The sequence below is a fragment of the Anopheles funestus genome, chromosome 2RL (genome assembly GCF_943734845.2).
Source record: "Anopheles funestus chromosome 2RL, idAnoFuneDA-416_04, whole genome shotgun sequence".
Lineage (NCBI taxonomy): Eukaryota > Metazoa > Arthropoda > Insecta > Diptera > Culicidae > Anopheles > Anopheles funestus.
Genome location: NC_064598.1, coordinates 35056546 through 35078873, shown reverse-complemented (window position 1 = coordinate 35078873; position 22328 = coordinate 35056546). Strand labels below are relative to the sequence as shown.

The 22328-nt window shown below is 42.5% G+C and overlaps 1 protein-coding gene across 2 annotated transcripts; it reads left to right on the top strand.

The window, feature by feature from the left end:
- Positions 1-2231: 2231 nt before the first annotated feature.
- Positions 2232-21734, top strand: LOC125774695 (cyclin G). 2 transcript variants are annotated; one of them, XM_049444862.1, is made up of 8 exons: positions 2232-2568; positions 2641-4057; positions 4387-4883; positions 10547-11289; positions 17870-18112; positions 19639-20013; positions 20117-20340; positions 20428-21734. In XM_049444862.1, the coding sequence occupies exons 4-8, from the start codon at positions 10567-10569 to the stop codon at positions 20513-20515; spliced, it is 1653 nt and encodes a 550-aa protein (XP_049300819.1). In that variant the 5' UTR covers positions 2232-2568; positions 2641-4057; positions 4387-4883; positions 10547-10566; the 3' UTR covers positions 20516-21734. The 2 variants fall into 2 exon arrangements, with proteins under 2 accessions (XP_049300819.1, XP_049300820.1); XM_049444863.1 differs by lacking the exon at positions 2641-4057.
- The last annotated feature ends 594 nt before the right edge of the window (positions 21735-22328 follow it).

Here is a 22328-nt window from a genome sequence, read left to right as displayed (position 1 = left end):
CTGAAACTATTGCTTCAAATTGTGAACGAGAATTTAATATGTCAGCTTGTTGTGAAGTGATGCTTATTGGTTCTATTTTTACGGTCCCGGCATCTACATGGTCTTTAATAAAATGGTGCTTAATATCCAAATGCTTGATTCGTTTCGATTCGGCATTCTTAGCTAGTCCAATACAGCCACGGTTATCTTCATAAATAATAACAGGATCTGACTTCAACTTGCAATTCAAATCTTCCATTAAAACAGCCAACCATATTCCTTCGGATACAGCAGCACTCAATGCTACATATTCTGCTTCACTTGACGACATAAAAACTGTAGTCTGTTTTCAGCTTACCCAGGAAACTGTTGAATCGTATACAGTAATTACCCGAGATACGCGGATGATGCGTTTCAGAGAAATCCGCGTATCTCGAAAATCCGCGTATCTCGAATACTGGATGACATGTAGTTTATACCTCCTATTCAGGGATCCAATGTGTGCGCAAGAAGAAAAGGTACTTTTTACAAACATAAAACAGACCGTTATTTAATCATATTTAACACGTTCAACGATTTAAGATATACGGCCTGGCCGTTGTTAGGTGAAATAAAAAAACACGTTCAACGCCGTGTCAAAAAATGCAACAAATCTACGGCGATGAATGTGTTAAACATAATTTTTAATAACATTTTATTCATTATGCATGGAACGAAAAATTATTTTATTGATGTAATAAAAGTTTACAAATAACGAAATTCATAATGGAACGAATAAAATATAACTATAAAAGATAAAGTATAAAGTATAAGTTATAAACTCCTCTTTCTGTCAAATTTTAAAAACCGCGTATCTCCGAATCCGCGTATGTCGAGGACCGCGTAACTCGGATATTTACTGTACTTTAAATAAGAACCCTGTTACTGACTGGCGATCTTCAGCATCAGATGCCCAGTCGGCGTCAACAAAACCTTGCATCTTGATTTTGTTTTTCATAATGGAGTCCCATTGCAGATGTTCCCTTCAATGTATCTTATAATGCGTTTCAGTGCCTGCAGGTGCTCCTCCGTTGGTGAATGCTGGAATCTTCCCATGTAAGCAATAGGGTAGCATAGGTCAGGTCGCACACATAACATCTGATACATTAAACTGCCTAATGACTCCCGGTAAGGTTGCGTTGTAAACCTTCCTTTACGTTTCAATTTAAGTCCTTTTTTATTGGATTTTTCGTGGCATTGCATTGAGTCATACCAAATTTCTCGATCATCTCGAACTCATGAGCAAGTTTACGCTTCAATTTTTCTATTGTTCGGATATTCCTTCTGACTACCAACAAGTCGTCAACGTACAGTTCTGAATACATCTCATCATTTTCAATAGTAGCCACATACAGACATCAGTCTCTGTTCGATCGACGAAAACCTAGCTTCAGCATCGTCAAATTGAACCGTTTGTTCCAGCATCGTGAGGCTTGTTTGAGACCATGCAGTGACTTCTGAAGCTTGCAAATGATACCTGGTCTCGCCTCCACTCCTTTAGGATCTTCCATGCAGAGATCTTCTTTCAAAATTTCATAGAGGAAAGCCCTTTTTACATCCATGTGGTGTATGTGGAATCCATGGTGAACAGCAAACGGCCAGTAACAGTCGAACCGTAGACAGCTTCGCGACGGGTGCATACGTGTCCTCAAAATCGATACCCGGACACTTCCAGGAACCTTTTTACTACCAAACGCCTTACACCTGACGTGTCGCCCCTTTTTCTTCCTCCTTAATCCGGAATACTCACTTCGTCTTAAGGGGCCGAAGGATTCAACTCTCATATATTTTACTTGTGGTTAGGATAACGGTTGGAGCTAGATAGTAACAATGGTTACTTAGATATTTTCCTAACATGCCGATTGCTACACAGGTAACACCCCAACTACTAGATTAATAACAAAATAAAGAATAAGTCCTACCGAAGTGTTGCTCAGAACTTGATGGAGTTGGTGGAGCTGGTGCTATAATTATATTCCACATATCTATTTTCAGACCGTAGAAACATATATTTTAACATAATTAAATACATAAATTCCATAACCATAATCACATTACAACACCCAATCCCACATAGACCATCGCCTTATGCTGCTGGTGGTGAACTAGCGTGGTGAATAGTTGTCTGCTTACACCACTACTAACAAACCGTTTTCATTGTTTACACACATCGAAGGCAGCGCATTCTTTGTTTGACTTCCTTCATAAAATCGTTAGCTTCACGAAGCGCACGGAGGCGTTTGCCTTGCTCGGAAAGGGAATTTCATTCGTTTCGTACCTTTAGAGAAAAACTGTAACACCAACATTTGTAGTGAAGTTACTTCCTCACTGTTAAATCTCACAACTATCAAAAAGCTAAATCAGATACTAATAATGCAGTGAAAAAAGTAAGGTGGAACGCGGATAGGACGCGCGCTCCATGGCGAACCATCGTTCTGAAGGACTCTTTCGGTAAAAACGGACCCAAGCATCATCCCCCGGAAAAATTCACTGGAAAACGGCACACACATCGGACTCGTAAAGCCAAGCTGGAATGAATACACATATACGGTAATAAGGGTGAACAATTATCTCTCAAACTAAACTAACCAACACCATTTTTTGCTGTGCTGTGTTGCTAAGGGGTTAAGAAAAGCATCACAAGGAAGCAAAACTCCACAAAAGCTTCTTCCCCATTTTTCGCAAAGCTGTGATAGAATTAAAACATAGGAAATACGCTGGAGTGGGAAGCAAGCGACGCTCTTTTTCTGGCAGCGTTTCAAGTGCATCCCGAATTTCGAGCCAATGAAATAAGTAGCAGGGCTTCCTTTTTCTTTAACAAAAGGCGAAAATTCAGCTCCCCCATAAGGATGATGAAATAGAAGCATCATTTTGTTTATTGGCTGTTAAAGCGCACAGCTTCTCCGTGGTACGGCCATTTGTGTGGGAGTGTATATTATAGCTGCGAACGCGCATCGTACAAAAACAAGCAACGAAACGGTATGGTGTGTGTTTGTGTGCACACAAAGATGCTTGGTTGCGAGTTAGCATAACGGATTTCATAGCATCCGAGCTTCAAGCATATAGTTTAGCATAAGGGACGGAAAAACAACAACGGAAAGGAAAGATAACAACATAAACACACAAGCAAACAATTACGAAAAGGATTGAGTGCGTCGTGCGTCTTTGGGTCGTCATTGCTGTGGAATCATATTCTTGAATCGAAGGAACCATTGCCATAAACATAGCTCGCACACACAACAACGCCACAGCTGGTTCGCGACACAGCACACAAAGCAAGCCAAGAGCGCCCAGCCGCACACCAACACCAAGCGCGATTTGCGTCGTCCAGTGCGAGAGCGCGACAGAGCTAGTGCGATTGCGCTGCGAGCGAAAAAGCGAGAGCGAATGGTTCGCATCAAATAAACAGTAGCAACACAGCCGCTCGGTCGATTCTGTTGTGAGCCCCTGCGATTCGAACAGCCAAACAAAAGGCACGACAAACGGCCGAACGCGTACGCAACGAACGGACATAGCGCGAGACCTAGAGCGGGTAGCGCAGCAGTAGCAATCAGCAACAGTAACAACAGCAGGCTTCTCTGCGAAAAGTGACAACCTGCTCGACACGGAAAGAAGATGGTCCCATCGCTAAGGTGAAAGCTGCCTGTACGGACCAAACAACAAACATCATCTGTGATATATGCGCGCGCTCCTCGTTCGCCCGTGTGTAGTGCATTCCCGCAGCCACCTCGTACGAGGCAAAGCAATAGGAGAGGAAAGAAAAGTAGCTGCACAGTCCCACAACACAACACAACAAAAGTCAGCCTTTTGGAAGGATAAACTAGTGTGTAACTTATTTGCCAGTTTAGTGTAGTTTCGCAAGATAAATGTTTGTGATTTTAAATTATTTTAACTCTCGCGTTTACGTGCGTGCATGATCTTATACGTAAGCCCGTTCGAAACAACGAGCAAAAACCACGGCAAAGCAAACAACATCTGTGCCCTGAGGAGTGTTAGTACTACATTTTAAGTAACATTACCCATCAAAACGACCCCAAAGGTAAGTCCAAGGATGTACGAGGATGAGGTGAGGCACGGCAAAAGGGGTGAAGGTTGCGTCAAAAGGAGCAATGAACACGAAGCAGGGCAGAAGGGCATTTCGATTGAGTGATTGAGAATGTGCAAAAATACAAGGAATGATGCAATGGAAAGGAAGAGACGGTAAGACCTTCTCCTCCTGACCAGCTGACATTGAACACGCGTTCAGGGACGTAACGCTTCATGATGAATATAATTGTTTAATATTTGTTTCTGTTTTTTTTATCATCTTTTCGAAGCTTCCTTTCGTTGATATCGTTATTTCTTTTTGTTTTTGTTTTTTTACCACAGATAACTAAGACAGACTCGGTAGAGAAAGCATCCTCATCACACAACTTCATGAAACAAATTAGAACGCTTGGAAGGAAATTTTCGAACCCCCCCAACTGACGCAACTTTTTCAACGACAATTTCTAAATACGAAAATTGAAAATCATTAAGTGGAGAGACAGCAGCAGCACAAAACATACTCGCAACTCGCACGCACACAGCAAGCGAATGTGTGGAGATTCAATCAGCGTACCTGTGTGTGCGTAAAAGTGGAGACCTAATCTACACTGTGGAGAGCCGTAACCGTAAGCGAGCTCAACACACCAACACACACACACTGACACAGCCGAACTCTACACAACCAGCGCAGCCGACGAATGTGCTAGATTCGCAGCTCAAACACGACCAACTCTCCACACGGGCCGTCATTGTAGAATCTAATACCGAATTGAATAGTTCTTTATTGCTGGACACTGGGGTGACGCAAAAGTGAGAGCCACAATCACGGAAGCATCCGGGTAAGTGTTCGTCCTTTAGCCCTTTCCCTACCAACGATCATCAGATTCTGCGACCATTTCTTGCTCTACATGGAAAATGAGAAGAAAATAGTGAAAATGTGCGCCGCAATTGTGTTACCCACAGGCATGGTCACGCGGCGGCCATCTTGATTTTTTTTTCATGTAGGAATGTGATGTCAGCGCAGAGAAGAAATGTGTGTTTGTGTATGTGTGTGCGTGTGCGTGTAGGGTGCGAGGAGTATGTACCAAAGGGTTAATATTTACTTTTTATCTAAAAAGTGCGCTCAAGTGTGTGGAATATACAATTTACACGGTTAGGGGAGGGCATTCACAACTAATTTCCCTTTCGAAGTTTGGTTTTTGGTCTAATTTTGAGCTTCGATAATGCCATGGTTGGTACGAGAAGTTGTGAGAAGTTTCGCGAAATCATGATGCTTCTTCTCACTGTTTCTCGCTGGTGGTGAGAATCTTCATCATTTCACCTGATAGATGTTTTGTGGTGAATCCAAGTGCGTATCACGTTTAGACGTGAATTCGGATGGGTTACATGATTGGACATGTTTGTACGGGTTTAGGCATGATTTTGCTGTGGATGATAGCGCGTGAATTTACGGACCTTTTTGTATATGCGGTTCTCAAATTTAGCGGGGTGACGCATTTGTTTCCTTTTCTTCTTTCTTGAAGTTGCTGTTGCTAAGTGAAACGGGAAAATTAGAAGAAAAAAAAAGAAACTAATTGAAGCACCGAACGCAACATCATCATCAACACCACTACAAATGCATGTAGAAAATTTTGTTCATAGCGCAATCGCTGAACGACGGGTCGCGTATCATTTTTTTTCCATTTTATTAGACCCAATAGATCGCTTTCTATGCTGCTGCTGCTGCAGTAGTGGTGTATGTGAAACAGTTTCGTTGACTGTTGTTTGTATGCGTGTATTCTGTGTGGTGGTGTTAGCTGGTTGGTATGTTGAAGGTACGATGTGGAGAGATGGAACCGAAGCGAAATCATCTGTTTCAGTGCGCGAAACATCGCGAAAGAAAAAAATGGAGATGATGGGGGAAAATTGACGATTGGAACTTCTTCAGATGGAGTGTAAAATTGCCATTGGAAGAAATAATCACAATTACCTTAAGGATGATATTTTTTTTCCACCGCAATAGACAACTTTTTTGCTATTGTGACAATTACACATAATAACAGAAATAGCCTGGTCGGGTTATTTTATTTATATAGGTTTTGTCAGTAATATGGGATTTGCTGCGCTGCCATGAACAATTTAGCTTTGGTTGTTGTTTAAAATTAAACTCACTATTTTGTTTGCTTGCTTGATATGTTTTAAATAGTTCGAGGGGCAACCACCATCGTGTAATCACCTTCCTGTTCCTATCCCTCCCCTCCCCCCTCGCACATTGAAAAAGAGGCCACAAAAAACGGGAATAAATTTACATACAATTCACCTCCCCCCGCTTTCATCACTCTTTTTCATTCGCCTGCTTCCTTACGGTGTATGATTTTGCACAACAAATGCACACACAACTACATAACCCAGCTGGGAAACAGTAGAACAGCGCTGATGCTGAGCTCTTGCAATATTTTTTTCAATCCTCTCCTATGTTCATTTTTCTGCTTATTTTTCACCCTCCCCAAGAGGGGAGCGAAAAAAAAAACAGCCAGGCAAGCTATCCTCGACGAGATCATCGGATTCTCGTTTCGATGACTTCCAGAGCTTTCCACCATCGGCCATATTAATGCATTCAAACGACGACAGTGTACGGTGACGCTACCACGGCGTCACCACTCACCGAAAACACACTTGACGTAAATAAACAAACCTTCCAACGGTCGTAGGAGCACCAGTAGTAGCAGCTCGTACGGGGTCAACTGAAGAAGTTTGTTTTTTTTTTTGCTTACTCGGTGACCGAGTTCGATTACCACCTTGCACAACGACGACATGTCGTGTGTTTGGTTGTGCGCATATATGCATGTTTTAAATACGTAAAATACTATTTTTCTTCTCCGTAGACCAAACCGTTAGTCACCATGGAAACGAAGAAAAGAAGGCTCTTTGCAGAACGGAACAATGGGAAATGTTTGATGATGTTTTAAAGGAAGTTGGTATCGATGGTTTGCCATTTGGACGTTTGTTGGATGGATTGGGAAGCGACGCAAAATTGTCCCACTTTCTTTCTGTGTGCGATATTACACCGTAACGTCAATTTAACCTTGTTCGAAATGGGTGTAAAGTGCAGCGTTTTTGTCTGTTCATGACTAATTAGCTCATTGCCGGTTGACTCACGCGCACAATATACACCGCCACAGCGGGGAATGAAATCCGGGGTCATACTTTGTGGTGTCACCTTTACCGACTAGATGTTGCGTCAAAAACAAACTTTCCAATAGTGCACACCGTCATCGTGTAAACCTTCCAGTTTGAGTGTGGCACGTGCAGAAAAAGAATGTCCATTTCTGCTAGGGCTTAGCTAAAATTGACCGAGTAGTCCAACTGTTTTTGTTGCTTGATAAAACCAAATGCATTCGGAAGTTCGCGCTTTGTTTGCGAATGGTTGCGTTCGTGTACAGCGCGTGATACGCACGTTCAGGCTTACGAGACGACCCTGCTCTGGTGTTAAGCTAAGCATGAGCAAAACTTATCACCATACCAAGCAACATAATACCACCATCACCAACACTCTGGGGGGTGTCGATAGGACTTTGGGGAGGTTTAGACGGGCCAGCTATAATGTTACACACTGCTCCATACACTCTTTTCCATTGTGTTTGATTTACGATGTGAAATGGTTGCTTCCGCTGGCTAAGTCGCCCTTAGAATGGTAACCCTCCGCCGTACATGTGGTCTGCACATGTGTTGCACATGGAGTTAATAGGTAATGTGCGCACGACATCGATGCCTTGTAACGAAAGTAACAATTCGATCATGATGCGTTGCTAAAAACGTGATCGTTTGCACGTAGTTTCGAGCTGTCTGTTTTTAATACTCTTCAGGGGGAGGTGTGTTCCTGCCGGCGTCACCACACAGAAATCAGCAAACACATCCCGCTTGCTGGTTGCATAGTTTTGCTTTATTTGCTTTGTATGCGGAACATTGAAATCCGTTTCATAAGATGAAAACAAAATTATCGATGAAAAAACCCCTCTTCCCTAAAGCACACTAGGCGGCTGATAATGCTAGCAGCGATAATGAGTGTTTTATTTACTGTTCTAACGGTTACGAGGATGTGCAAAAAAAAAGCGAGAGAAATGAAACAAGCCAATTAATGATGATTAACATCATGACGGGGTTTTGAAATACCGTCCCAGCTATGGAAAGTAAAAGGAAGAAAATTTCTTCTAATTCGAAGGAAACATGTAACTGTCACAACTCGCTACGTGATAAGCACTTATACGGAAAAACGATAAGTTTTTTGGATGAATTGCACCCTACAAACGTTAGCCACACACATGACTTATATGATTAGGGATAGGATAATAGATACAAACTGTGATTCTGTTGTGGGATAATTTCAATCAAGATAAGAATTGATTTGGTTTAAAAATATTACAAATGAATGTGTACCTTCTGATGATGTATATGGGTGTTGTCCATTAATGAATCATCGCTATTAATGTTTAGCCGGTTCCTAAAACCTCAATTCGGCTGTCTGTTTCAACTTACAAACCAGAAACACATTCCATAAACCCTGGCTAGACGGCGACCCATATCAGACACGCATTAGCAGGTCACATTCTTTTACGCCTACGTTACAACCTTTTCTCCTTTCCTCTTTATTATCTACTTCTTGTTCCTGTCCTGTATTATCATTATTCTACAACCACCAACACGCGAAGGTTGTTTATTTCCCTTTTATTTTCCTACTCCTTTCTCCTAATCTGCTTTTGTTTTGATTTTCCAGTACCAAAGATATGCGTTAACGATTTTGTTAAATTTTACAGATTTTGAAGTAAGTGTCGAAGGGCAGAAGCAAAAGAAAACAAGCGGTATTGAGCAAGATCGCTAATTGCTTGAACAGAAGCATAGCGCAAAGCACGCAAATATACAGGGTAGACAGACAAGACAGAATAGTTCTAGCCACGTATTCTGGTTTCAGCTCTCCGTTGGCTGTGCCGTGTTTACCTGTGCCTGGCTGGCTATTGTGGTTGTTTCTTCACGAGTATTGTTCCTTCTCTTGTCGTGCGTTTGCAATCGATTAAAAACGGACCATTCGTTCGGATCGCTCACCCTGCTTGGTTCAAGGATAGCAACGGATATTCTGTTCCCGTCGAATCAGTAGTGTGTTGCATATTTAGTACACTATTCGTGTGATCAACTTCACGCCGATCGCGATCTTTTCCTTGAGGAAAACGAAAAAGGAAGAAAAAAAAAACACGCACAAGTCAAGGATAAACGGTCGAGAATTCAACCAGCACAAAAACCACCACATACGGGAACGGCAGCCTTGAGCAGTAGTAAAACCGAAGAAGTAAAACGTCGGCTAACCATAAAAATCGTACGAAGGTCTTTTAGATCGTTTGAGTTCAATATCTTCCCGGCGCGCTGGTAGCTCTCTCCCGAGCTTCTCTCCACCGAAGATTCGCAGGCCGCAGCCGCACGGAAGTGAACGAGATTTAATTGACCGCTGTGTGCGAAGGACTAAGAGATTGTAGTTGAACACTGTCGCGAGTAGCTCGTAAATAAAAGAGAAAAAAAAGAACGACGAGAGATACTCGGTTTTGATCACAAGAAAAAAAGGGGTTTGTGATCGGTGTGTCGTCCTCCTACTGTCGAAAGCTTGTGCCAAACTAGTGCTTCTACACGATTCTGGCCCGGTGCAAGGCGGGTGTACGCATTCTCAGTACGTGCGAGATTCAAGACAGACCGTAAAAAGAGTATTAAAGTTAGTTCGTCGCACTTACGCGTAAGTGCGATCAGATCCAAACTGGTGTATACTCGCATTGAAGTCTCCGTACTTGGGTAAAGGATCCACCCGCAACTGACACCCTATTGTTTGGCTTTTTGAAGAATCGAACTGTGTGAAGAACGCAGAAGAACTGCTAGAAGCAAAAAAGGGGCCAAGCAAATAGGAGAGAAATATCGAGGGTTTTCTGAGTGTCACATTTCAGAAAAGGGTTACGTTCCCTGTCGGGCGAAAAACGGTGCCAGTCCCTGAGTCTGCACTGTGTTTTCGGTGCGTAACTATCGCCACCACTAGTACCTATCGTTTTGCAAAATCCGCAACCAAGCGAATAATACACGACGCTAAAGGACACTGAATCTTCGATCAAGCTACATACAGCGACACAGACAGTGATCGTGAGGGTGTGTTTGTCGATTGCGTTCAGGCGTGTATAGTCGAGTACTTATTGCGATTGGCTGTGTGCAGCATCACCCATTTTACCAAGAGCAAGAAAAATCAAAGAAACATTAAATACGTCCGTTGGATTGGAGTTGCATTTTTAAAAAAAATCAAACGCTAATTTTTCTACGACAATTCGAATCTCTTGTTTTCCTTCCTATCAATACTACCCGTTCAATCTCGCGGGGCGTCACACACACTCTCTGTGTACGATCTATTCGGACTATCCAATCCGTTTTGTTCGGACGCGCTGTGTTTGCAAACGATACGAACGGTGACGAAAATCCCCTTCACACGTCTCGTGTATAGGTACTAGGCCAGCCCTCAGTATGTCTGTCCCTGTGAGCTGCTACTCTGTCGATAGCATGAACAACATCGACCAGCAGCCCATCGGCATCGGCGGCCACGGTCTACACACGTCCACCTCCTCCCTCATGATGATGATGGAGGATGACGATGACCACCGGCCAATGATGAGGATGAGCCCACCGACAACCGTTCATGCGCACGACCAGACGATGCATCACGATCAGCGGATGTTGTCAGAGGAGGGCCGGCTTGGGACACCGGATGCTGCTGATGGAGTTCTGTTGGCGTCGCACGACTGTCGCCGCGGTGGCACCACTGCTACCGGCAGCGGCTCCATGCACTCATCGGGCCCGGGCAGCGAAAGCACCAGCTATCACTACCCGCCGCATCATCACCATCACCACCATCACCACCGAAACCACCCGATGATGATGGATACCGCCGCGGACGGCACGGCATGCGCCAATCATGACGATGGCCGGGACTTAGTCGGAGCTGCCGGGGCAGCGGCAGCGGCTAAGTGCACCTCACCACATAAGCACACCACCAACACTGCATCATCATCTTCATCATCATCGACACCATCAGCAACATGTAACAGCACCACCGGAGCAGCAGCAGCAACGCCAGCAACACCAGCAATGCCAACGCAAACATTCGAGGAGATGATGGCTAAGCTGAGCGAACTGCTCGCCCTGGAACCGAAGTACCAACCGAACCTTTACCTGCCGCAACAATCAGTCGTAAGTAGCAGCAAATACGTTATTGTTTACTTTCTTTACTAACATCTCTAAATTCGCTACCTAAATGCACAGAAAGGAAGAAGTATATAAACCCTTTTGAAGCACACACGCCCGATCGTTCGATCGTGCATTTTCAAGTTCAAACGCCAGTGCAGAAAGAGAGAGAAACACAATTCAGCATATTTTCGTACAGAGTGAAAAGACGGTGTCAAACGAAAAACAAAACCAAAAATCGAAAGTTTTAATGACTTGCTTCTTCACTCACTACCTTCCATCCCAAACCACACCCACCCATCACATGCATTGAAGAAGAGTCCCCCAGGGCGGATTATCGCAGACACAAGTGCGGAGCTTTAGGGTGAACAGAAAATTTTCTTCACACTCTCTTGAACACAGAAGGAAAGGCGCACGTGTGCCATCGGCGTGAGCTACGTCCAGTGCTCATATGCTTCGGCCAGCTGTTTGGCGAGCGGCGATTAGGCGTTGCATGAAAATTGCACGTAAATTATGGACATGTTTTAATCCATTACTGGCAGTTTCTCAATAATCGTTGTAAGATGGCAAAAAGATGTCTGGCGGAACGAACTGTTTCATGAATGTAAGACATTATATTTTTTAATTTTAATAATGATGATTTTAACATTCATCTCGTAAACAAAAAGTAATGAAGGCTACAACGAAAATGTAGGGAAAAGACAAAAGACGAAATGATTTGGTTATGTTGACACAACTGTTGCACACTTATGGTCTGTAGAAGATTTGTTTTGCATATCTCTGTGCCTATCATCAGCGTAATCAACAGATATGGTTTGTTGTTTCGGTTTCTATCTGCCACCTTTGGACGGTGTGTTTACATTGTGACACTCCTCTAGGAAGGTTTCTTTATCAGTGGTAGAGTGGTTGTACAATCACGTAAACAGGATAAGGCTTTGTCAGGTCAAGTTCAATCTGCACGATCACATTTGAACGTGATCTATGTATGGATTATGTTCCTATGTCTGGAACTCATTCGAATGCTAAGGTGGAATTTGTGTGGAAGCGTTTTTATTATTAAATTGGAAACTGGTCTATACATTTCTTTCTCTAAAAACACTTGCGGGGTTTCACCTCAATAAAACGACATCCGTTTTGGGGAACGAGAATGGCTTCAATAATATTTTTTTTGCATTATAATTTTTAGGCTACGAGAGTCTAGCACAAAACCTGTTTTGCAGACATTGTGACGAGCTGTTGGCCTGATACAGTTTGGGTCAGCGTCACACATACAAATCTGCTTCAGGAATCGAAATATTATGAGTTCTCTGTGAGACGATGGTGTGGTAAAATGTATGCGTGCTATGCTCTGTTATAGATTGTATGCGTGTTTTTTTGCACAATGATATCTTGTAGAAGCTAGAAGGAGGGGATGCGATCACGTAGTCACTTATTTTTAGAACGATGGCTTATCCCCTTGGCGATCACCCTCAAACATCGTATCATTTTGTTGGTTCTCAATTTAAAGCCGTTCTTTTGCCAACTGTGGTGTTTGAGGAGTGGGAAAATATGTTTCGGAACAACATTTAGGTAGATGAGATGGCAATTTTTGTAAATGGTTTGTTTCTTTAAAAAACCGCTACTGTTTCTTTGATGATACAGTCCATTTCGTAATTGTGCAAGTGTTAAAACATTAACACAACACACAGCTGATGACGTGCAGTTGTTTTGTTCGGTAGACCGCAAGGAAGAGATAACCAAACAACACACATCACCCCACATTTGTCCGTTACGCTGATGGCATATTTTATTATCACCGTGCCGTACCGTGCCTGTCTGTCTGATGGCATGACCCACTGATAGTGGCTCACAAAATATGACAACCCCGTCCAAGACGAAATGGGTAGGATAGGGCCCCCGTATCTGATCGTTAGTTGTTGCCTGCTTAGCATTTCTTAACACTTCAATGTTAGTAGTTTTCAAGTATTTGTATGTCGCGTCGTGCTTTGGAGTGTTGGATCAATAACAGAAGGTGAACTTTACGATTTCGCCCTTTGAACGGGCTCGTTTGCCATCAACATTGTATTGATAATGAGTTTGTTGATGTTGATTGGAACGTTCGATTTAAGTTTGTCGGAAGTTTTGATAGTTTTTGGGTAACATTGTTAAAGTTCATGAGCAAACCCGTAAATCTAGGGATGAATATATCAGACAAATCATTCGTTACTTTATATGTAGACAATCTTTGGCACGTATCAGAATCTGCATAACGGAATATCAAACCAAATATAGCAACTCATCGTACGGCCTACGAATGCTGTTTTTTTTTCAAAACAAAAACAAAAAAGTTTGTTTCCTGATATTACTCGCAAATGGAATTGAGTATTACACCCAGTAAAACAAATATAAAGAAGAAAAAACACATCGCATTTAATCATAATAACGGTTGTAGCATGATGTTTCTCTTTTTTTTTTTGGAAAACGTTATCAGTACGCTTTTACTGGCGGAATGAAACCGAAAAGTTACTCTCGGAAAAGGTGAACGACCGTACGGTGAGGGTGCAATCTGATCTGAACTAAACTTCCTTTACTTGTGAAGCGACGTGTGTCAACGTCCACCTCGCGCACTGGTGGCTCAGGCACTGCGTGATAATGTGTGATAAAGCAGAAATAATAACACAGCCCTTTACCTTTTGCGGCGTTGGTTCTGGTTATGTACGTCATACCTGAGGCTTGTTGTGTTCGTTTTGTGCAAGATAACCAATGGGTAGATCGGTGGTTTGAAAAGAAGATAATTGCTGCTTCGTACCGACCGGTAGATGATAGTATGTTGTCTTATATTGGAAATAATATTGCAATAGGCGACGCATCAGACAAGTTATAACATTTCTTTTGTGATACCATTGTGTCTACCTGTGGCCACAGGTAGAGTTAGTAATGGAGCCCAATTAACCTTGTGTGTGATTTCCATGTTAATGCATACGCTAATAAACATTGTTACCAACACCAGCTGTGGTAAGCTAGACATAACATTATAAATGGCGGCTACCCTTAGTTATAGAACGAATGAAGGTGGCATTCTGGATAAAGTTACTGTTGCCAAAGCCCTAAGCTTTTTCGTGTTTGGTCTACTTGCCTTAAGTAAATAGCCATCGAAGCGAAAAAGCGCTGCTGCGTCCCTTTACATTCCACGCTCTGGTGTCGCGTATTGCAACCCATTTTAGCTGCAGTTTGCGTCACATTCTAACAGAGCTGCTGTTGTTGCACCAGTTCTAGAAGTTGGTGTGAAGTGTAATAGGACAGAAATCGCTAGTGCATTTCGATGCAGTTGGAATTTCTGTGATAATAATCACACTGCTGTGTTACTTTGCCTAGGACAAGAAGTAGGTATCTTCCATGTGCATCGGCGACGCGTCGCGCTTGCCTTACGTTGGACCGGTGATGCGGAACAGAAAGAATGGCTTGTTAAGCACAGATTCCTTCTCGCGAAACGTTTCTTATTCTGTCTTGCTTTGTCTTTTATGACAAACTATACATGGACTGTTTGGACAGAGCCTTCTCTGTAGCGGTTTTTTTTTTGTTTTTGCTGTGAGTAAACACCTTCCAAGTGAACATAATCGCGCTCTAATGCTTCTGTTCCGGATCTGTTGCCGTTGTGTGTGTTCGTTAATCACTTGCTAATAATTTCTCCCACATGTTGCTTGTTTTTGTCCGTACGCTGGCCTCGGCTGCTAAACCGCTCTGGTCGAGTCGCTTCTTTCAATTATGGTTCAAGATGTACCGTTTTAGTTTTACATTTTTTTTGTGTGTCCTCAAACAAAGAAGGAATGGAAAATGAAATGCAGAGAGATGGAAAGAAAGCAGTAGAGTGTGAGTGAACGAAAACAATCGGAGCTATTATAACAAAACAAGAATTAACATATGCATGAAGCAAACAACATATATATCAATAGAATAAATATATCATGCATATGCAGATGCATGAAAGAGGGACAAAAAGAGAATGTTAAAAAGCATAATTTCTCGTTTGTTGGCAACAAGCAAACAGTGGTAGCATCACTTTTGATCATACCACATGGAGGCTTATGCGTATTATTATGCGGCTGTTTTCGCTGTTTTCCTTCCAAATCTTTATGCTTCAACGCGTCCAGCTGGAACAGGAACAGAAGGTAGTATATGCCATCGAAGTACAACAAACCATTCTTTTTTTTCATCCATAGTTTTACGTGTTAGTTCTAGATTCATCATGTATAGATAGAATCGAATGGCCCGATGTGTAGGACACTATTGTCCATTTCACGTTTTATGCCCACTCGCTTTTTAGACATCTTCTTGCGTGACCGTCACGGTTGGAAGATCTTGCACTAGAGCGCGAAACATAATAAAGAGAAGGGAAGTTGACATTGTTATGTCGGGCACAAAAAACCGATTGTCGCGTCAGACAAAATGGCTAAAATGTTTTGCTAATCAAAATGTTTTCCACTTAGACAATAAAGGACGGTACAGGCTGTGTGTATAAAATGGAAATCGTCCCACAAAAAATGCATCACAGCGCAGGCATGAAATGGATCCAGCAACGAACGATCACTTCCGATCGATGGTTGCGTTTTTGTGTATCGATCATGTCCGAAAATAAAAGATGCAAATGTTATGTTGTTGTTCTGTTTTCAGATGACGCCAACCGATGGAACACTAGACACGCAGATTTTGGAACCGGTAGAACCAGTTTTTCAAAACTGGCCATTAGCTTGATGTGCTATGATTCGTTTGAGACTGAACACATACACGCGAACGGCATTTAATGGTACATGAGCAACGATGCCCCAGCTCCAAAAGGTGGGATACCAGAGGGTAGAAACCAGATAGCGTGTAGGAAAGACAAGACGTCATTACGTACATGAGACACATCGCAAAACGCTTTTAATGCGTGTATGTGTGTGCTCGTACTGGTTTCGTGCTGCGACGGAGGAGACAGTTGTCGGCCAATGTAGGAGGGTATTTTGTACGCCAGACAGGTGGTAATACCAGAGGGAAGGTATTCAAGATTTATTTTAAGTTTCAATGTCAACTGCTTCGATCCCTTCGATTCCCTCGTGCTGTTGGCAGGAACGACTCTCTCTCTTCCATTCCGTTCATGGTTTTGAGACAGAAACGCACTATAGCGACAATAATTGCTAAATATGTTCCTTTATTTTTGACCACACAGAACCGTCACACCGTAGATATGGGACTCGTTGTTTCGTAATATACTTGCACTTTTTATGCATCCATATGTGTGGCTGGCTACACTGTTACCTGTGTGTCTTTCTCATCTCGCTACCGAAGGTGGTAAGTTTATTCATGCATGAAGAACAACACCGCATCATCGCCATTCAGGCAGATCTGATTTGGTCTCGATTATTCAAATGTGCAAGCGATGTATTTTTTTTCTTTCCCCGCTGCTTACGGTTCACTGGGCAATTGACGCTGGCGTGACTTGGTGTGTAGCGACAGCACCAACAGCTGTGGTCTTTTTAAAGTTGCCATTTTCTTCCTACATACGTTGGTGGTGGTGGTGGTGGCGTTTAAGTTGGATAATTTGTCACGCAGAAGGATGTCCTTCTCGGCGTATATATATTGCTTTCGTAGTCGAACACAAGGTGCTTGGCTGACTTCAGCTGACTCTGTGTTTCGTTGTACGAAGGATACACAAACTTACGTGACGTCCTTCGTCTTTCATACGTTTTTTATTTTAGCCAAGGAAGTGGGTACGAAGTATTTACCTAGTTTGAATATGTTAGAATGTTCAATGTATTTCAAACAAACTTTTGACCCTTATTAATTAGTCAAAATGAATAAAAGTGAAACTCGAAAACAAATTCCCTTGTCATCTCTCTGCCAGCGTCTGCCTTATTCCTTTTCGTGTTTTCGGTGCTATGTGGTGGTCAGCACGAATTATTTCATCAAGAGGTGAAAATTGAAAAGGTTGGGGTGGGTGCCCTGTATGAATGCGTGTTCCAAGTGTGAGTGCGAACCAGGGGGTGGGTTCGTTACAATCTTTGGTATGCGTTTCTTCACTTCGTTTAAAGAAAACATCCGCAACCAACCAACCAACCAACGAGTATTGGAGGGATAGTAGCGCGCACCGTTGTTGACAATCTTTCCATATGATGATGGGACGCGTTTCAGGTTATTTTTGACCTCATTTTTACATAATCTCTCACCAGTTGCGGTTTGTGTGTCGATTCGTATCCCGCTTTCCCCATTCCGAACCGTCCGGGTTTTGGAGGCCAAACGATTGTTATTGTTTATATTTGTAAAAATGAAATCTGCGCTGCGTTTTTGCATGGAACTCTCTTGAATGATTGCGATGAACGTGCGTTCAATTTGACCCTGTAAAATGTGTATCATGTGTGTGTGTGTTTTATTGTTTAATATTTATGATCAGTCAACCAAGAAGTTGATTGTTTTCTGTTGTTTACTGTAATCTGCGGATGACTTACATTCTTCCTTCTTTTATTTATTTCACACCGTACTTAAATATTCACTAATGCTCTTATCCTTGATGCGAGGCCAATGACACCTTTATTTATATGCTTTTCGGTTTTGTTGTTGTATCGCTTCACAGAATGGCGAAATCACGATCGGCACCCGCGATGGAGCTGCCCATGTGCTGCGCTGCCTGAAGGTTTGGTACGAGCTGCCGAACGATGTCCTGTTCGCTGCCATTAACTTGGTTGATCGCTTCCTGACCAAGATGAAGGTCCGCCCGAAGCATATGGCGTGCATTTCGGTCAGCTCCTTCCATTTGGCGGTGCAGCAGCTTAGCATGCCGATCATCGATACCGAGGATCTGATTGCTATTTCGCAGGTAAGTTACTTTACTAGATAATAAAAAGTGTAATAAAGTTATATAGGTACGTTGCTTCAGTGTTTTTCTCGATGTTGCTGTAAGCAGTTGGAGCATATCAAAATGTTGGTTGTGCTAATGCCACTGTGATGTGGTCTAGAGAACGTTTCACAACCACTAGAATAGCAGCTAAGTTATATCAGCATGGGGTTTCACTCATACTTGAACCACAGCTATGTAGTGCTTTGTAGAGTTATGTGTATACGAACCCAGTATAGCAGCATACACCACTCCCTCCCGATCGCTAGGTATAGCATGAGCGTGCCCTTTTTTTGACACGCTTCGCTTTCCAAGGGGCATGAAAATAGAAATCGATCGTTTACGACCGAATAAACACACGATCGTAGAGGAGATGTTATTCGATTGGGACTTCTTCACCAAGGGGGCGATAGTGTTAAATGAGTTGACATATCCGTTTCCACACGGTTAAAAATTCATTCCCAGTCAAGGAGCGAGGCGAGACCATATAATGATGAATTTGCATGTTACTAGTGTGCAATTTTGTCATGCAATTGCTATCAATTCTGGTACGCTGTTGAACGAAAATTAGCGTTATTTATTGGTTTAATGTACACAACAGCACCTAAGGCATTACTGGGTCATATTGTATATGCAAACAAATTATCCTCTTGGTACACAGTTAGATTGGAGCTAACAAAAAAAATGTACCCATTTGCCATGAGGCGGCCATAGCAAAGAGAAGGGTGTGTGTATGTGTTGATTAGTGTAACAATCATCATCATCAACCATTAAACGTCTCTACAACGAAAAACAGACATGTAGCACGCACTCATTGCATGCGTTTCTGAAACGAACATGCGTCGTAACATTCGGACCGAACTATCCAGACAAAGCGTAAACAAACATAGCTTCTCGCAAACGAAACGCAGTGCGTGTGTCCGTTGTGAGGATCGTGTATGATCGATAAAAATTTGAAGTGCGCAAACGTGGGCTTCTGCTAGTAGCGTACGGCAACAAAACATATCGTTGTTTGATTATCAAGCCTCAACCGGGCTTAAAGACGACCGTGAGCAATGACCGCTACGGCTGGGCTTGGCTACTTTACTTGTCGTTCAATCACTTAACATTGGTAACAATTTTCTATCACTTGATGGTTCTTCCCTTTCGTTACTCTTCTTTTTCATCATGCACGACATGTGTGTGTACATAAATCACCTTCTTGATTGGTGTGTATCGAATTTGAGAGTTGGCCACCACTGTTCGTTCACAGAGTAAAGCAATGCAGTATCATTGGCATGAAGGTTTCATCAATATAAACACACTATGTTTCGCTGTTCACACTGCGCGAGTGCAGTATGATGCCAAAGCAATTAAGACCAGATGTTTTGCATCTTATAAAAGGGCTCGCTTCACATTGTTTCTAATTAGGTGGTAACACTTGTGTACATTTCCGTGAAGCAACGTTTTTGTGAAAATATGTTTTATGATTCTAATGATTTAACTTCCCCTTCTTCCTTCCTCTGTAGTGCCGTTGCACGTCTCGCGATCTGGTGCGTATGGCAGACATTGTCGCCAACAAGCTGGGCGTTCAGATGAACCTGGCACCAGTGACGGCGCTTTCGTTCATCCGGCTGTTTTACTACATCTTCGAGAAGGCTGCGAATGCTCTTGGCCTGTCGGAAATATTCAAATCGGCCATCTCTCTGGCCGATCTGGAGATGCGCCTGGAAATCCTTGCGTGCGACGCTAGCTGCGCAAGCATTCGCCCGTCCGAGTTGGCGCTCGTGATGATCTTCACCCAGATGGATGTGTACGTTAGTGCGAACAAGGACAATGGTCTGGTACATCAGCAGATTCACGATCTCGTTGACTACGCCATCCAGCTGCAGAAATTCTGTCGAGTAAGTGTGCGAGTGGAAGTGTGTGGATGTGGAGGTTTTATTTCCTTCCGGCGCACAAGCATTTATTAATAAACTGTGTATTCTTATCGCATCCATTTCACAGATCCCGGACAGCAGCTTCCTTTACAGTCACAGCATTGTGACGAAGATTCTATCGCTTTACAACGGTCAGCATAAGATCCCGTACAAGCAGCGGCTAGTATGGAAGCTTTCATCCCGTACTATGCGTGTGCTGCGCCCCACTGACAAGTTGACCTCCTATTTGCCAACGATTGCCGAACACCATCATACCCACGGTCACATGAGCAACAACAATCTTAGATTCAGGTACGTGATTTTAATTTTTGGGCAAGTGAAATGGTCAATGTAAAATGCATTCTTTCTTTCCCTTATTCCTCCCCCGTACGTTATCAGAACTGGCAGCGTAAGCTCCGAAGACGATGGAGAAGATTGGCCAACATCGCCGATCGTAGCAGTTTGTGAACAGTTCGTTGACGAGTAAAGTGGTCATTTCGAACGATCGATTGCGTCATCATTACGCGCGCACACACACACACACTCTCTTTTCTCCTACATTAGTGGTTTAATATCGGATCGAGTCGTACATTGTGTGAATGAACTGGTCTTTCAGTACAAGCATCTTTCCGCTTAAAATCGAGCGATTACGACGTGAAGTGCGACAGAGAAACCAGAGTTACGACATGAAAGTAGAATTTTGCGACACCACTCTGCGGCTGATACGGTGTTGTCATCCGGTGTTACCGAACAATGCAGATTTGCTTGACACGCTGTGAAGAAATTTTGAAGTATCCAATAATCCTGACCATCTTTCTGAAACCTGACCTACCATCGGACAAGGTGGACAATTGTGCGTTACGTGGAAAAACAAAACGAATGGTTGGGTGAAGGGGAACAATAAAGGATATGTTGCTACCTTTGGTAGTAGCATCTCCGTATGTGTGATAACATCCTCAGCAGCTGCAAACAGAAAACAGAAGAGAAACCAAGAAGTGATACATTTGCTTTACGTACGTTGACCAAGGCATCGTGGCAATACATGAGCACATACCCAAAGAAACGATTCCAGCATCAGAGCGCGCTCCTGGAGGAGAGACAGAGAGAGAAAGAGAGATAAATTCGTTGCTTTCGGTAAGATGAACTTGTGTGACGCGGTTCAGAACAGAATCAACATTGAACATCGTGGAAAGGAAACAGCGAACAGGACGGACTCATCCAACATCAACGACAGAGAAAAGCTGCAGCAAGCATCATCGGAAACTGCTTCGGTTGGTAATGTTAATTTTATTTTGTTTTCCTCCCTTTTTTTGTTGTAAGAGAATGCATATTTCTATAACACTTATTTCATAATAGTGTAGAACGAAAAAGAGCAGTCAGAAAACAAAAGAAAAAAAGAAGAATCAATTTAATTCGTTGGATAAGATCTATGAATCGTGTAAGCATGGGAGAAAGAGAGGAGTTTGTCGTGTTGGGATAAAATTGGTTACATTGACATAACGCCCAGCTTCTAGGCGGTTGCAGAACATCTTTGGAAATCGTATGAAAAGGAACAAACTTTATTTGAAATGAAACAAGAACACAAGCATGAACGGAAGAAAAAAAATCTAAAGCAAACAAAAAAAAACAATAAAAATCTCTGAAAACTTACGCAAAAGTATATGCAAGCATAAAAAGAAAGATAAAAGGAAAATCAAAAAAAGTACAAAATATACAAAACGGTTTAAAAAAATCCTTAGCTGATAAGTTGTGTAGGGTTTAAATGGCAGTGTGTACGTGCGACATTTAAATAACCAAGAGCAACTGTGTTTTGTAGGTGAGCATCATCTCTTTTCAACAAACTAATTTTTGTGTCCTTTTGCGAGTAAAAGGGGAGATAATCATTAGTTTGTTGCAAAGAGAATTTGCCACCATAAGGATTAAAGTGCGTACAGGATTATTAAGGAATCATATACGTTGAATGGAACAGGGAACGACGAGAATTACGCGACGCTCAAAAATGATGATGAGAGAAGGAAACCGAACAGAAACAGTTTTTTTTTCTTGCAAAAGGAATAGCGAACATCTTGGCATTGGAAAGTGTGTGCTTTTGCAGTATACATAGAAACCAGAGAGAGAGAGAGAGAGAAAAAGAGCAGAAGATAAGAGAATGAGGGAGCATTTTTTTTGTTTATGTTTACAAATGTTATTTTGTTTTGTGTACCACAACAGAAAAAATCTGTCTGGAATAATATTGATTTTCTCGTTGTTGTTTTTTTAAAGAACAGAATTTCAATACAACGATTGCACATTTTTATTGG